General features: G+C 52.0%; 1 protein-coding gene across 2 annotated transcripts in view; it reads right to left on the bottom strand.

The window, feature by feature from the left end:
* SRL (sarcalumenin) overlaps positions 1-11,956 on the bottom strand; it is a 44,124-nt gene extending 32,168 nt beyond the window's left edge. The window contains exon 1 of one of the 2 annotated variants that reach the window (XM_045992450.1): positions 11,825-11,956. Coding sequence is in view for 1 of the 2 variants with exons in the window: in XM_045992449.1 (XP_045848405.1) it covers positions 5,088-5,148 (61 nt within the window). In the remaining variant the exon portion in view is untranslated. Of the gene's footprint in view, positions 1-5,087; positions 5,156-11,824 lie in introns of those variants that run through there. The other variant, XM_045992449.1, reaches the window with a different exon arrangement.
* Between the last annotated feature and the right edge of the window lie 1,777 nt (positions 11,957-13,733).

Here is a 13,733-nt window from a genome sequence, read left to right as displayed (position 1 = left end):
GGCCCTGCTGTTCCATTCCAGGAAATGTGGGCAACCGGTCTCCCCTTCCACCTCACAGTCTGATTCCTTCCCTCCTACCCGACCCTATGGCCCTCCAGGCCCTCTGCAGCAATCCTAGGGAAACCCGGGAACCCCACCCCCTAGCTGAGCTCTCTCACTGGCACCCCAGCTCCTGAGTTTGCCTTGGAAGTGCAATGTCCCTCTGAGGCCCCCATGATGCCATGGTATGTGTCCCCTAAGATCTGCCCCACCCACCCCACATTTGACACACTGGCCACTTCCTCTCCACCTTGTGTCCATCAGTCCTTCTCTCTCTTTGGACCCTCACCATCAGACCATAAACACACTTAGTCTTTCTAGTGTTGAGAAAGCAATTTGCTACCTCTGCAAACCCCCACCCATGTACTCCTATGCGTCCTCTATCCCTCCTGAGCCCACTGCCCAAATGTGTCACCTCCGTGCCCTCCCTAGATGCACATAAGGCCCTCGAGTTCCGCCAGCAACCTTGGAGATATCAAAACCAACACCTCCTCTTCCTCGGTATCTCTGTGGCATTCCACCCCTTCGACTACCCTTCTAGAATGCGCCCTTCCCTTGGCCTCCAGGTCACCGTCTCTTCCCGGGTCACTTCCCCTCTTCCTGAAATCCACTCATCTTCCTCTTCCCACTGCCCCAATCTGGCACTGTCCAGTGACCATCCCTGAATCCCTTCTTCTCTCCCTGCAAAAGCTTCCTTCGTGACCTCACGGTCTTATCTTCACCCGATTGGATCTCATCTCTGGACTTCCAGACCTGACCTTCACTCCTCCAATATCCCGTATCTCCATCTAGATGCCCCTTGGCACTCCAAATTTGTAATGACCCAAATGAACTTTTAATATCTGTTCTTCTCTCTCTCTCTCTCTCTGGCAAGATGACGCCTCCAGTGACTAACACAGACCCGTGAAGGCTCCCTCTGGCAGGAGACCAGTAAATTTCCACCCAGCCATCTGCTAGGTCTGCCCTCCTCTCCACCTCCACTCCCTCATGGAGCTCACACTCTCTAACCTGCATTTCCCACAGGATCCTCCAAGCCTCCCTCGCCCTCCCCTCCCTACAAACACCTGCGGGAGGGATGCTTCCCAAGCCTTCCGTGGTCGCCCACTGCCCACAGCGCAAAGCCCCCTCAGAGGCTAAGCACGCAAGGTTCTTCACAGCTAGCCCGATCCAGCCTTCCAGGTAGCTTCCCCACGATCCCCACTTCACTCTGCGTGCCCTTCTCCCCGTCCAGTTCTCATCAGAGCCACAACATTTCCTGACAGCGAGTTCACTCGGCCTGCCCCTTACGTGGAATTCCCTTCCTTCCATTGTTCCACGTCTGAATGCTACTTTCTTCAAGGCCCATCTCAAATACCCCATACCTGTAAAACATTTCCTGACCTACTTAGTCAAAACTAATCTCCCCAGGCGCTTCCACCCCACATCACTCTACCTGTACCTCCGTCCCCAAGCTCACAAGTGTCCTGCTTGTGTTCGTGCAGGTACGAGGTGGGAGACGCCCTATCTCCCAAACTGGAGGCAAGCATGCCAAGGACCCAATGCCCATCTGGATACCCCAGTACCACGCCTAAACAACAGGAGGTACGCCATAAATCTGGGATGATTAATACATGGTGAGATATGGCAAGGTGTTTGAATGAAAGGCTTTGCACTCAGGCAATATTTAAATGTAAGGGTTTGGGCCGTAAGCAGGTCTGGATTTGGATTTGGAGCAGGGAAGGTGTCCAGGAGAGAGCTGAGCCCAACATCCCACAGTAGCAGACCCTACCCCAGCCAACCGTCCTGACCACACCTTCGTTCCAGGCTGGGAGGCACAGCACCTAGACCCTGCCCTTGGCCCTGGGACCCTGCCAAAGAGGAAGAGCCACCTTCCTCCTGTGTCTCTAGTGATTAGGCTCCTTCCCAGCCCACCACACCTAAATGAGCACCAAACGGCCAGAGGGATATGGCTGGCCTCATCTGACCTCCTCCTGTGGAGCAAGGAGACCTGAATCTAGCTCCGGCCCTGCCTTGAACTAGCTATTTGACTTTCACTGTCACACCCAGACGAGGGACAAAACCAGCATTCCCCACTCTAGTTCCACAGGCCACCAAGCAAGGTGGCACATCCATGGGCAAATCCCAGTGAGTGTGTTGCAGACTCGATGTGGGAAGTGGCAGACCAGATGCTCCCTGTGGGTTCCCCCAGCCATGCTGAGCCAGGAGTCAGGGAAACTGCTGGAGACACAGCTTCTATGGGGGCTGCAAAGTCTTCTGCTCTGTCCCTAAGACCCCTCAGCTCATGACCTGCTCTCGGTAGCCCTCCCCATGGTGGGTCATACAGCTGAACTACCCTGTTGAGGGAACACGAACACAGCACCTTTCTGGAGATAACCAGACTGGGGCGGGCGAGGAAGGGCCACAAAGGGGTTCCAGACAGACCCTCATCTCTCATGGAGGGGCAGGTCAGCCCCAGTGTGCACCAGCTTTTTACCACTGGGACGGCAGGGTGGAGGCCCCAGCAGGCTGCAAATCTGCAGACCAGGGCTGGGCTGGAGAAGGATGAACAGACTTAGAATTCCCATCTGCCCCACTCTCTGCACCAAGGAGACAATAGGAACCAAAGACGTCCCAAATCCAGCCTAACAAACACCAACGGCAGGAACCCAAATGCCTTCTCAGCACCGGCCACTCCTTACTCCACCCCACCCCACTCTCAGAGGAGTCCAAGGATCAACAGCATCTGGAGGAAAGGTCCCCACAGGTGGCCCCTCCAAAGGCAGAGGGAGTTAGGCGGCCATCAGAGAGAGACACTGAGGGGAAGACAGGAACTCCGGGGCTGGGGGAGATGGCCCTGGGCTGCACATGCCTGTCTATAATTCACTGCCCAACCTTGTGTCCATCTCTCATTCCTCTGGCTTTCGCTCTTACTTTGACAATGAGGGGACAGAGTAAACCAACTCAAGGCTGCTTTCTCCCTGTCCTTGAGCAGGCCTGTCACCAGATAAAGACAAGAACCCCAGTGGTCACAAATGTCTGGGGGCCATGGATCAGGAGGGAGTGGAGACCTGGGAGGTGCCTGGTGATCGGGCCCTGGCAGCTCCGGCTGTACCTAGCATCAGGAGAGGCCCTTGGTCCCTTGCTTGGGAACAAGAAGAAGCTGCCGTGGTCCAGAAGACCACAGAAGCAACGTGGGGACAAAGAAGGAAGGGTGGCTTCAGCCCCAGGAAGCAGGAAAGAGAGAAAGTCCGCCTGCCATGCAGAGAGGGGTAGGGTGGGAAGTTCAAGAGCAAAGCTGTTGACTTTGGGCAAGGTGGCATTTACTTAGTGGCACAATTCTAGGGGGAAATCAACCAGTAGGAAGGACTGTCATTATATGGGCAGGGAGAAGGCACACTTAGGGTTGGAACCTCCCAGCGGGTACAGGAAAGAACGATCTTTCAGGGTAACATACAGCTGGAGCAGTGATAAAATCAATCCCCACGGAAGAACCCACAGTGCAAGTGATGAGCGGGAGTGAGGCAAGAAGGAACCCTGCATGTGGTGAGCAAGGTCTCCCTGGAAGCCAGGCCAGGGCCACACCGCAGAGTCCAGGAAGCAAAGAGCGTGCACAGACAGGATCTTCGCACAAAGTGCCTGCCTGCCTCCTCTCCCCGTGATCCATGGCAAGATCCTCCCGTGAGGCCCATGAAACATTTCAGATGTCCAGTTCCCTCGTTGGGAGAAAAGATGAAGGATGTCCCTAAAAGGCTAGAAGTCCCTGAGCCTGCTGTGTGGAAGCGAGGCGAGGTGGCAGCTGGGGCTGGGCAGAGCAGGGCAGGGGCTATGAAGGGGAGCGGGCAACAGTGGCTTGGGGCTCAGGATCCAATTACACTGCTGTTTCCATACTTAGCCACCTGACAGCCCTTTGGAATCCTCACCACTCCGGCCACAGCAGCCCTGCAAGGCCCAAATTAACTCAAGGGCAGCCAAGGGCAGGGCCCAGCGGCGCATGCAAGGCCAGAGCCCCCCACCTTGGTCCCTAACCCCCCAAAGGAACATCGTCTGCTTCTGCCCGCCACCTGCTTGAGCGGCGGGGACTGGGACCTCAACAAACAGAACCTCAAAGATTGGAGAGGCTGCGGCTCGGGACCCCATGGTCCCCTGTATGTCTGAGGACTGCCAACTCATAGCAAGACGAAGCAGAAGACCCAGATTCCTGTGGGCACCCCAGATCACCCCTGAAGCATCCCCAAGGGGGACCCAGCCCAGGAGTCTCAGGAAGAGAGAGGTGGCAAACCCTCTGGTGTCCCCTCCATGCCTATAAATAACCCCCATGCTGTAACCCGAGCCTCCCCCTCACACACAAAGTGCTGAGATCCCAAAGGAAAAACCATTCGCACAGGCCCCCAGTCCCCTTCCAATAAAGCCCCCGGCCTAGGTCAGGGATACTCTGGAGTATCCTGCTCCTCTCCTGAACTCTGTGCCCAAGCTCCAACTCCATCTCCAATCCCGTACCAAACTGACCACTCCTCTTTCCCACCGGTCCCCAGACAACCCCCAATTCTGTCCGCTGCGCCCAGTCCTCAATCATGCAAAGCCAGCCCCCTGCCTAATCTCTACCAGGTGGGAGGGTCAACACGACTCAGACCTCCACAGTCCCTGCAGCCCCAGGACTGGGCTCTTCTGTTCATCTACGGGGGCCCTCTAGTCTTAACTTTTGGGGTCTTCTTCCCCACCATCAACTGGCCAGACCTGCCCTCTGGCTCCCAGCCCTTGGCTCAGGCGTCACACCTGCCTGCACCGCTCAGTTCACGGCTCCCACTTCCTCTGGTCTCCCCACAAGCCCCCAACTGCACTTGGGGTCTCTGTACCCAGTTTCTTCCAGGGCCCCAGGGAAAAGGGAATGGAGACGATGGTGAGACCAGCCAGGAGTAAAGGTTTGCCATCAAGCCCAGGAATTCCAAAGGCCTCATCCCCCATCTATCACTCAAGCCTCTCTCGTCCCTTCATCCCCCATGGTAAACATTAAACCTCAGGGCACATGGGGGGTCACCGTCTGGCCTGGCTGACAGGGGTGAGGGTCATACCTGTTTGTCCTGGGAGCAGGAGCGAGGGCACAAAGCAGCAGAGCAGGACCAGCGTCCTCATGGTGACTGCCAAGAGAGCCCAGCTGCTCCTCGCTTCTATTTATAGGGCTGGTGGCGGCGCAGGGTGGAGGAGAAGGGTCACACAGTCACTAGGGCAACTGGGTGGACGTGATGGGGAAGCAGAGCAGACCCTGACAGGCTGCACGGAGGCTCGCTCTGCCACTGCCCTGCCAGCTGCCAGGCCCCGGAAGGCACGGCCCGGGCCGGATTCTCTCCCCCCAGCAGCCTTGGGGTCATGTGACACAGGTCACAGGGGAGGGGTGGTAGAGAAAACGTGGGGCACCCCTTGGGTTAGGTCTGGGGGCTGGAAACCCAAGTCTTTGCAGTATCTGAGCTAACTTGTTCTAAAGTCTGGGACAAGTCAGTGACCTTCAGTATGCCTCAGTTTTGTGAACGAAGGAGCCTATGTGATAGCCACTGACCGAGGTTTTGGCCCCTCCCCAAAGGTCAGGAAAGTGAAGCCACAATGGCCGGTTAAAAGAAACTTGCGACATCTGACCTCTGAGGTTGGTGGCTAGATACAGAATGCTGATGGGACAGAAAAAGGGGGACCTAGGAGATGTGTACCCTGCTGTGATGTAAGCCAATGGACAGAGATCCATTTCCAGTAACAGGAGGTTCCAGAACCTTCCATCATGTCTGCAATGTGCTATTTGATGTAATTTTCCCAAGAGCACGTGATGGCCCCTAAGAGCCAGTTCTGTGAAGCTGAGTGACAGCAGACACTCGTTGGTCAGGCTAGGGGGAGGGCATCACTGTGAGGGTAGCAGTTAGCCATTGAGGAAAGGAGCTGAAGTCAATTAGCCATTCTTTTGTGGGCTTTACATTGAACACAGCCTTACTGAAGTATAATCCACATGCAGTACAGAACACTATTCATATCTGATACATTTTGATGTACCTGGAGAAACACGATTAAAATAACGAACTGATTCCTCACTCCCAAATTTTCCTCATGTCCCTTCCTAGTCCCCTCTGACCACCCCCTTCCCCACCGACCACCATGGCGCTGCCTTCTGTCGCTATACCTTATTTTGCATTTGCTAGATCTGAATACAAATGGAATCTTATCCACGGTGTTACCTGGTTTCTTTCACTCATCATAATTATTTTGAGACTAATTGCCACTGCAGTTATGTATTGATAGTTCAATTCCTTCTTTTTTTTCTCAATAGTATTCCACTGTATAGGCTGACCACAATTTGCTATCCACTCTCCTCTTGAGAGACATTTGGGTTGTCTCCAAGTTTGGGCAACTACCAAGCAAGCTGCTATGAACATTCGTACATGATGCAACTTCTACACGTTCACTTTCCCTTCTCCTGGGTAAATACGCAGGAGGGGAATGGCTGGACCAAATGGTGAGGTACCTGTTTAATTATTTTTTTAAGATTTTATTTATTTATTCGACAGACAGAGATCACAAGTAGGCAGAGAGGCAGGCCGTGGGGGGTGGGAGTAGGCTCCATGCTGAGCAGAGAGCCTGATACAGGGCTCGATCCCAAGACCCTGGGATCATGACCAAGCCGAAGGCAGAGGCTTTAACCCACTGAGCTACCCAGGCACCCCTGCTTAATTTTTTTCTAAGATGATGGTGCCATTTTACATTCCTGCTGCCAGTCCCTCCACATCCTTGCCAATCCTTGTAGACATGTTGTGGTATCGTATTGTAGCTTCAGTCTGCATTTTCCCGATGGCTAGGGATATTAAGCACATTTCCATGTGTGTATTGGTTGTCCACTTCTTTCATGTGTCTTTGGTGAAGCCCCTGTTCAACTCTTTCACCTACTTTTTATAGGCTGTTTCCTTTTCAGTATTGATAGTTTTTTTATATACACTGAATACAAGCCCTTCCTCGGATATGTAATTTGTAAATATTCTCACCATCGGTGGCTTGTGCTCATGTACTGAAGTATCTTTCCTTTTTTTTTTTTTTAAGATTTCTATTTATTTCTTTGAGAGAGAGACAGTGAGAGAGAACATGAGAGGGGAGGAGGTCAGAGAGAGAAGCAGACTCCCCTTGGAGCTGGGAGCCTGATGTGGGACTCGATCCCGGGACTCCAGGATCATGACCTGAGCTGAAGGCAGTTGCCCAACCAACTGAGCCACCCAGGCGCCCCTAAAGTGTCTTTCAAAGAGCACAAGTTCATAATTTTTATCAAATCCAAAGAACTCTTCGCCTAACCCAAGACGCCCAAGATGTTTTCCTATTTTCTCCTAGCAGTGTAATAATTTTAGGTTTTACACTTAGATCTATGATCCATTTTCTGTAATTTTTAATATGTTGCAAGGTATAAACCAAAGTTTAGATTTCTGCATGTGGATATGCAGTTGTTCCAGAAGCATTTGTTGAAGACACTGTCCTTCCTCCACTCAAACTGCTTTTGCACCTTTTATTAAAAATCAATTGACCAGGGGCACCTGGGTGGCTCAGTGGGTTGGACCTCTGCCTTCGGCTCAGGTCATGATTTCAGGGTCCTGGGATCGAGCCCCACATCGGGCTCTCTGCTCAGCGGGAGCCTGCTTCCCCCTCTCTCTCTGCCTGCCTCTCTGCCTACTTGTGATCTTTGTCTGTCTCTCAAATAAATAAATAAAATCTTTAAAAAAAAATCAATTGACCATATGTGTGTAAAGCTACTCCGAACTGTATTCTTTCTGTTGGTCTATGTCTGTCCACTGTGGTTTCCTAATCAGTCTTGAAATCACATAATGTGAATCCCCCAACTTTGATCTTCTTTTAAAAGTTGTTTTGGGATGGATTCCTGGGTGGCTCAATCAGCTGAGCGTCTGACTCTTGGTTTCCACTCAGGTCATGATCTCAGGGTTGTGGGATGGAGCCCTGCATGGGACTCTGCACTCAGTGGAGAGTCTGCATAGGATTATCCCTCTCTCTTTCCCTCTGTCCCTCCCCCCATTTTCTCTCTAAAATAAACAAATAAATATTTTTTTGAAAGATGTTATTTATTTATTTGAGAGAGATAGAGGGAACACAAGCAGGGGGAGCAGCAGAGGGTGAGAGAGAAGCAGGCTCCTCGCTGGGCAGGGAGCCTGACACAGGGTTTAATCCCAGGACCCTGGGATCATGACCCGAGCTAAAGGCAGATGCTTAACCAACTGAGCTACTCAGGTGCCCCAATAAGTAAATCTCTAAAAGAAAAAAAAAAAAAAAAACAAGATGCCCCATCAGGGCTCAAACAGGTCCTTGCACAAACATGTTCATAGCAGCACAATAAACAAGAGCCAGAAGATGGAAACAATCCACGTGCCCATCAGTAGATGAGCGGAGGAACCAAGTGTGGCCTATCCATACAATGGGATATTATTTAGCCACAAAAAATGAAATTCTGGGGCACCTGGATGGCCTCCCACATGAGGCCAACGTGCTCTGGGGTCCCATGCCCACCTGCCGCCTCACCTTGCCACTGGATCCCTCCCGGATCCCCTAGAAAATGAGAAGGCCTCTCCCCTGATCTCAAAGCAGCAGTCCCCCACCAACCTCCAGTGCCTGCCCAACCCCACCAACACCTCCTCCTCCCCATAGGGTAGCAGGAGATTTTCATCAGTTCTCTCTCTGAGTTTTCCAACCATCCTCTTTATCTACTACAGGGAGGAAGGCAGTGGGAGACAGACGAGCTCATTTCTGATACCCGTGCAGCACGTGTAGCCTTCTTTAGTCACTTTCCTGCTTCCTCTTTAATTGGATCCAGAGGCTGTCCACCAGAACAGGCTGCACCCTGGGGGTGGGGTGGGGAGACTGTGACTTAGGCCCCCTAATTCAGGAAACTCTGCAGCTGTCACTCCTCGCTCCTTTTCAACACCAGGGGTGTGGTGGGGGGGGACAGCGGGTTTAGGGAAGACATTCCTTTCTACAGCTGCCGCATGGAGGCCCTGCACCCCGCAGTCCTACCCTCCTCTTGGTCAGCATGCGCTCCTGTCCATCAACACCAGAAACTTGCAACTCAGCGGGGCCACAGAAGAGAGGGGACCAGGACAGGGGTTGGTACTGGCACTACACCTAGCCCAGGACCTGTAGGGCCAAGAGAGGGCAAGCAGAACTTCAGAGAGAATGATAAAGGCAAATGCCACAGCACAGTGGCATCCAGGAAAGCACAGAGGCAACTAGATAAAGAAGGGACAATCAGAAGGGCTCGGGTGGGACAGGGTGAAGCCAGAGCCAACAAGTTCTGAGGTGAAGGATGGCCAGGCCAGCCAGCTCCAAAGGCAGCTAGAGGATTTCCCTGTGCTTTACATACTTGTCCGAAGCCATTCTAAAGCTCATCAACTGCTAAGGAGGCTGAGGCCGCAGGAAGGCTCCCACTTCCGCCAGACAACCCTTCAAACGCCGCAGAGCTGGGCCGACTCCTCCCCTGCCAAAGATGCCCCAAATCGTGGCATACGCGGCATTTATTTATGAGAACCCACCCTGTGCCAGAAAAGCATGAAGACGGCTCCCGAGTACTCATAAAGTGTAACAAGCAAGCAAGAACTGAAAGTTAGAGTACAAGAAAACCACACCAAGGCCGGCACACAAAAAGGAGCCATTCGTAAGGCTGACACAAACGCGAACGGCACTACGTACGTCCGGCCCTCACATGTGTGTAACTTGATCACTCGCCAATTCACAGTGTCCTTAAAATAAGAACCAACCAACTGCTTGGGAGAAATGAAATTACTTCTGATACTGAGACTCCACAGGAATTTCTTCCGAGGATCTTCTTCATAAGAAGGACACAGTGTAACTTAATGATCCTTGAGAACATCAGCAGACATACATTTCCAGGAGGTTTATCCCTAACAGATACCCTTAAAATAGCCCAACAGAGGCCACCAGGAACCAAGAATGCCCAGTCCCCTCCCAAAGAACCCAAAGAGGGTCAATGGTACGTGTTCAGGATGTATTTTCTCCTCCACTTCACACACATGACAGTAGAAGGGGAAATTGGCACAATTTATTTAGGGTGACAATATCTACTAAAATATATTCATGATAGGGGCACCTGGGTGGCTTAATTAAGCTTCCTACATTTTTAAACATATTTTTAATTATTCCTTTATTTGAGAGAGAGTGAGGGTGAGAGACCACAAGCAGGGGGAGCAGCAGAGGGAGAAGAAGCAGGCTCCCCGCTGACCAGACCCTCCCAGGATAGGATCCAGCCCAAGCCTGAGGCAGACACTTAACCGACTGAGCCACCCAGGCACCCCAAGTGTCCTATTCTCGATCTTAAACTCAGATCATGAGTTTAAGCCCCATGTTGGGCTCCATGCTGGATGCGGTGACTACTTAAAAACACAATAATAATAAAATAAAATACATTCATGATAGCTGTAAGTCGCAAGCAACCCAAACGTCCACGGCTAGGTGAAAGGCTACATCCACTGTGGTATGTATTCATGCAACGGAATATACTTGGCCATAAAAATGAATAAACTGCTGATACACAGAAAACCGTAAATGAATCTCAGAGACATTGTGTTGGGCAGAAAGACAGACAGTAAGAGTATAAATACTCTATGATCTGTAGGACGATCTAAAATAGGCAAAACTAGTCCGTGGTGACAGAAATGAAAATGGAGGTGAGATTTCACTCCACCCCCACCAGAAAGGCTGAAGAGACGCGGGCACAGTCTGACGATGCTGACCGCCGGTGAAGATGCAGAGCAACTCCGACACGGCTGGTGTAAAGCGATCCAGCAACACACGTACCAAACGCAAGCAGATAAAACTGGTAACACGTCACTGAGTACGGCTGGTGCGCTGCACCGGGCACAGTGAGCTGGTTCTGGTCTGGACCGGAGGTATGCAAGACCGTAACACTAGGGAGGCTGGGTGAAGAGTGCACAGTACCTCCCTAGACACCTAATTGTTTCCACAAAAATTTTTAAAGTTTTAAAAAAACAAACCACTTGAAGCCCTGGTGGGGTGCTGGGTACACAGGGGTATACTGAGTTTGTGAAAACTCACGGAGCTGAACACTTAAGCTACGCTCCTCTTCTGAGCGGGTATGATGTGATCCCTCAATAAAGAGGTTTTGTGGAACACTGCCTTGATCCTGTCTCTCCGACGCCCCCACCCCTTCAGGAAAAATAAAGTCCAAGCTTCTCAGCAGCCTTGGATGTCCTGTGCCATCCCACTCCCACATCTTCTCCACTTGCTCCTCCTCCCAGGCCAGCCTGCGCAAAGCCTGCAGGACACCATGGCCTTCCAGGCCACTGGGCCTGGCCCCCAGGTGGTGTGGCCATCTGGACCGGGGCCACTGTACAGGTAGCTGCTAACCCTAGACCCCTGTCACTGTCCCTCTCGTGGCTGCTGACCCTGGACCCTGTCACACACACCCCAGTGTGGCTGCTGACCCTGGACCCTGTCACTGTCCCCCTCGTGACTGCTGACCCTGGACCCCTGTCACTGTTCCCCTCGTGACTGCTGACCCTGGACCCCTGTCACTGTTCCCCTTGTGGCTGCTGACCCTGGAACCCTGTCGCTGCCCCGCGCGTGGCTGCTGACCCTGGACCCGTGGCTGTCCCCACATAGGCACGGCCAAAGCAGACAAGGTTCCCAAACGCGGCAGGAAGAAAAAAATGAGGTATTTCCTGCATAGTTTCTTACATTCGTCACCTCTGAGATGACACAGTGGATGCTGTGGCTTAAAAATTAAACATGTCATTAAAATTAACGTCACCTGCTCCTTTCACTGCGTCTCTGTTCCTTCCACTAAGACTCTCGCCGCACCGCGCCGCCTACGGCACTGACACCTGGACGAGTCCTTTACCCCCCTCAGGCGCGTGAGGAAGTAGGCGAGCGCCTCCGCGCGGGGAACACGCAGAAGCCGCACGTTTGCGGCGTTTGCGTGCGAGGCGTGCGTGAGAGAGCGCGGGGGGCGGGGCCAGGGGCGGGGCCAAGGGAGCAGGCTGGCGGGAGCGCGCTCAAGGCCGCCTCAGGCGCCAAGGAGCATGCGCACCAAGAGGGCGGGATGGGGGGGCAGTGTCCGGGAAAGGGCGGGGTCGCCTCCGCGCCCTTGACTTCCGCCGCCTGTTGAGGAGACCGCCTACTGTCGCCAGGCTAGCTAGAGGGTCGGAGGAGGGGGACTTTCCGGCCCCGCCGCCAAGTTCCTCTTCTGGCCTATAGGAACTGAACAGTCCCGCGAGCACCGGAAAGAGGCGGAGCCTCCGCCCTCGCCGGGCCCGGCGCCCTGGGCCCACAGCGCCCTCTATTGATGCTCTTAGGAGCTGCATGGAACCTGTCCAGAGCGCTTTGCACCTGGCCGGAAAGGGTAGCTCCTCCGTCCTTAGAAGGGGCGTCCCCACCCAGATCCTAGGTAAGCCCCTCCCCTCAGACACGCCTTTTAATGTGATTAAGTAAATTCATCTAGATAGACCCAAAAAAGGAAAATTTGCTATTATGCTAAGTGAAAGAAGCTGGCTAGATTGAAGAGGCTAGACATTGCATGATTCCATTTATATGACATTTTGGAAAAGGCAAAACTATAGAACAGATCAGTGTGGTTGCCGGCATCTGGACTACAAAGGGACAGTGGGAACAATGAAGATGAGGACTGAGGACTGGGGTGATAGTTACACAACTCTACACATTTGTTAAAACACATAGAACCAAAAACTAAAAAGTGTGACTTTAACCAAAAGTAAGCTACACTTTCATTTTTAAAACTCTAACACACTTTCATCTTTAAAAACTCTCAACAGGGGGGCGCCTGAGTGGCTCAGTGGGTTAAAGCCTCTGCCTTTGGCTCAGGTCATGATCCAAGGGTCCTGGGATCGAGCCCCGCATAGGGCTCTCTACTCGCCAGGGAGCCTGCTTCCCTTCCTCTCTCTCTGCCTGCCTCTCTGCCTATTTTTGATCTCTGCCAAATAAATAAATAAAATCTTTTAAAATAAAAAAATAAAAACTCCAACAGAAAGCAGATTGGTGGTTGCCAAGGGCTGGGAGGAGGGAGGAATGGGGGAGACTGAAGGAGGTAAGGAGTTCATTTCGAAGCGATCGAAAGGTTTTGGAAGTGGATAGAGATGGCGGTTACCCAACAATAAATATACTATATTCATTCACTATAAAGTGAATTGTTCACTTTAAAATACCTAATTTTAAGTTATGTGAATTTCACCTAAAAACATTAAAAGTTCGGGGCACCTGAGTAGCTCAGTTGGTTGGGCGACTGCCTTCGGCTCAGGTCATGATCCTGGAGTCCTGGGATGGAGTCCTGCATCAGGCTCCCCTACTCCGCGGGGAGTCTGCTTCTCTCTCTGACCCTTCCCCTTCTCATGCTCTCTCTCTCTCATTCTCTCTCTCTCAAATACATAAATAAAATCTAAAAAAAAAAAAATTAAAAGTTCTAAAAAAAAAAGTTTAGGCTCCTGCCTCCCTTTCTATACAACAAACTGGTGTCTAGAGGCATTCACTATGGGGTGAGATGTGAAGTGGTCATTCCTCTTTGGCCTCAGTGCCCATGTACCTGTCAAAATGCACACGTGACAAAAAGCAGGAAAAGGGGAACACTTGAGCGGTTTTTTGGTGTTTTTTGTGATCTGGGTTTTTTTGGTTTTGTTTTTGTTTTTAATTTATTTACCTATTTGAGA

Source organism: Meles meles, chromosome 21 (assembly GCF_922984935.1).
Source record: "Meles meles chromosome 21, mMelMel3.1 paternal haplotype, whole genome shotgun sequence".
Classification (NCBI taxonomy): Eukaryota; Metazoa; Chordata; class Mammalia; order Carnivora; family Mustelidae; genus Meles; species Meles meles.
The sequence above is the reverse complement of the archived record's forward strand: the minus strand, read 5'-3'. Positions and strand labels throughout refer to the sequence as shown.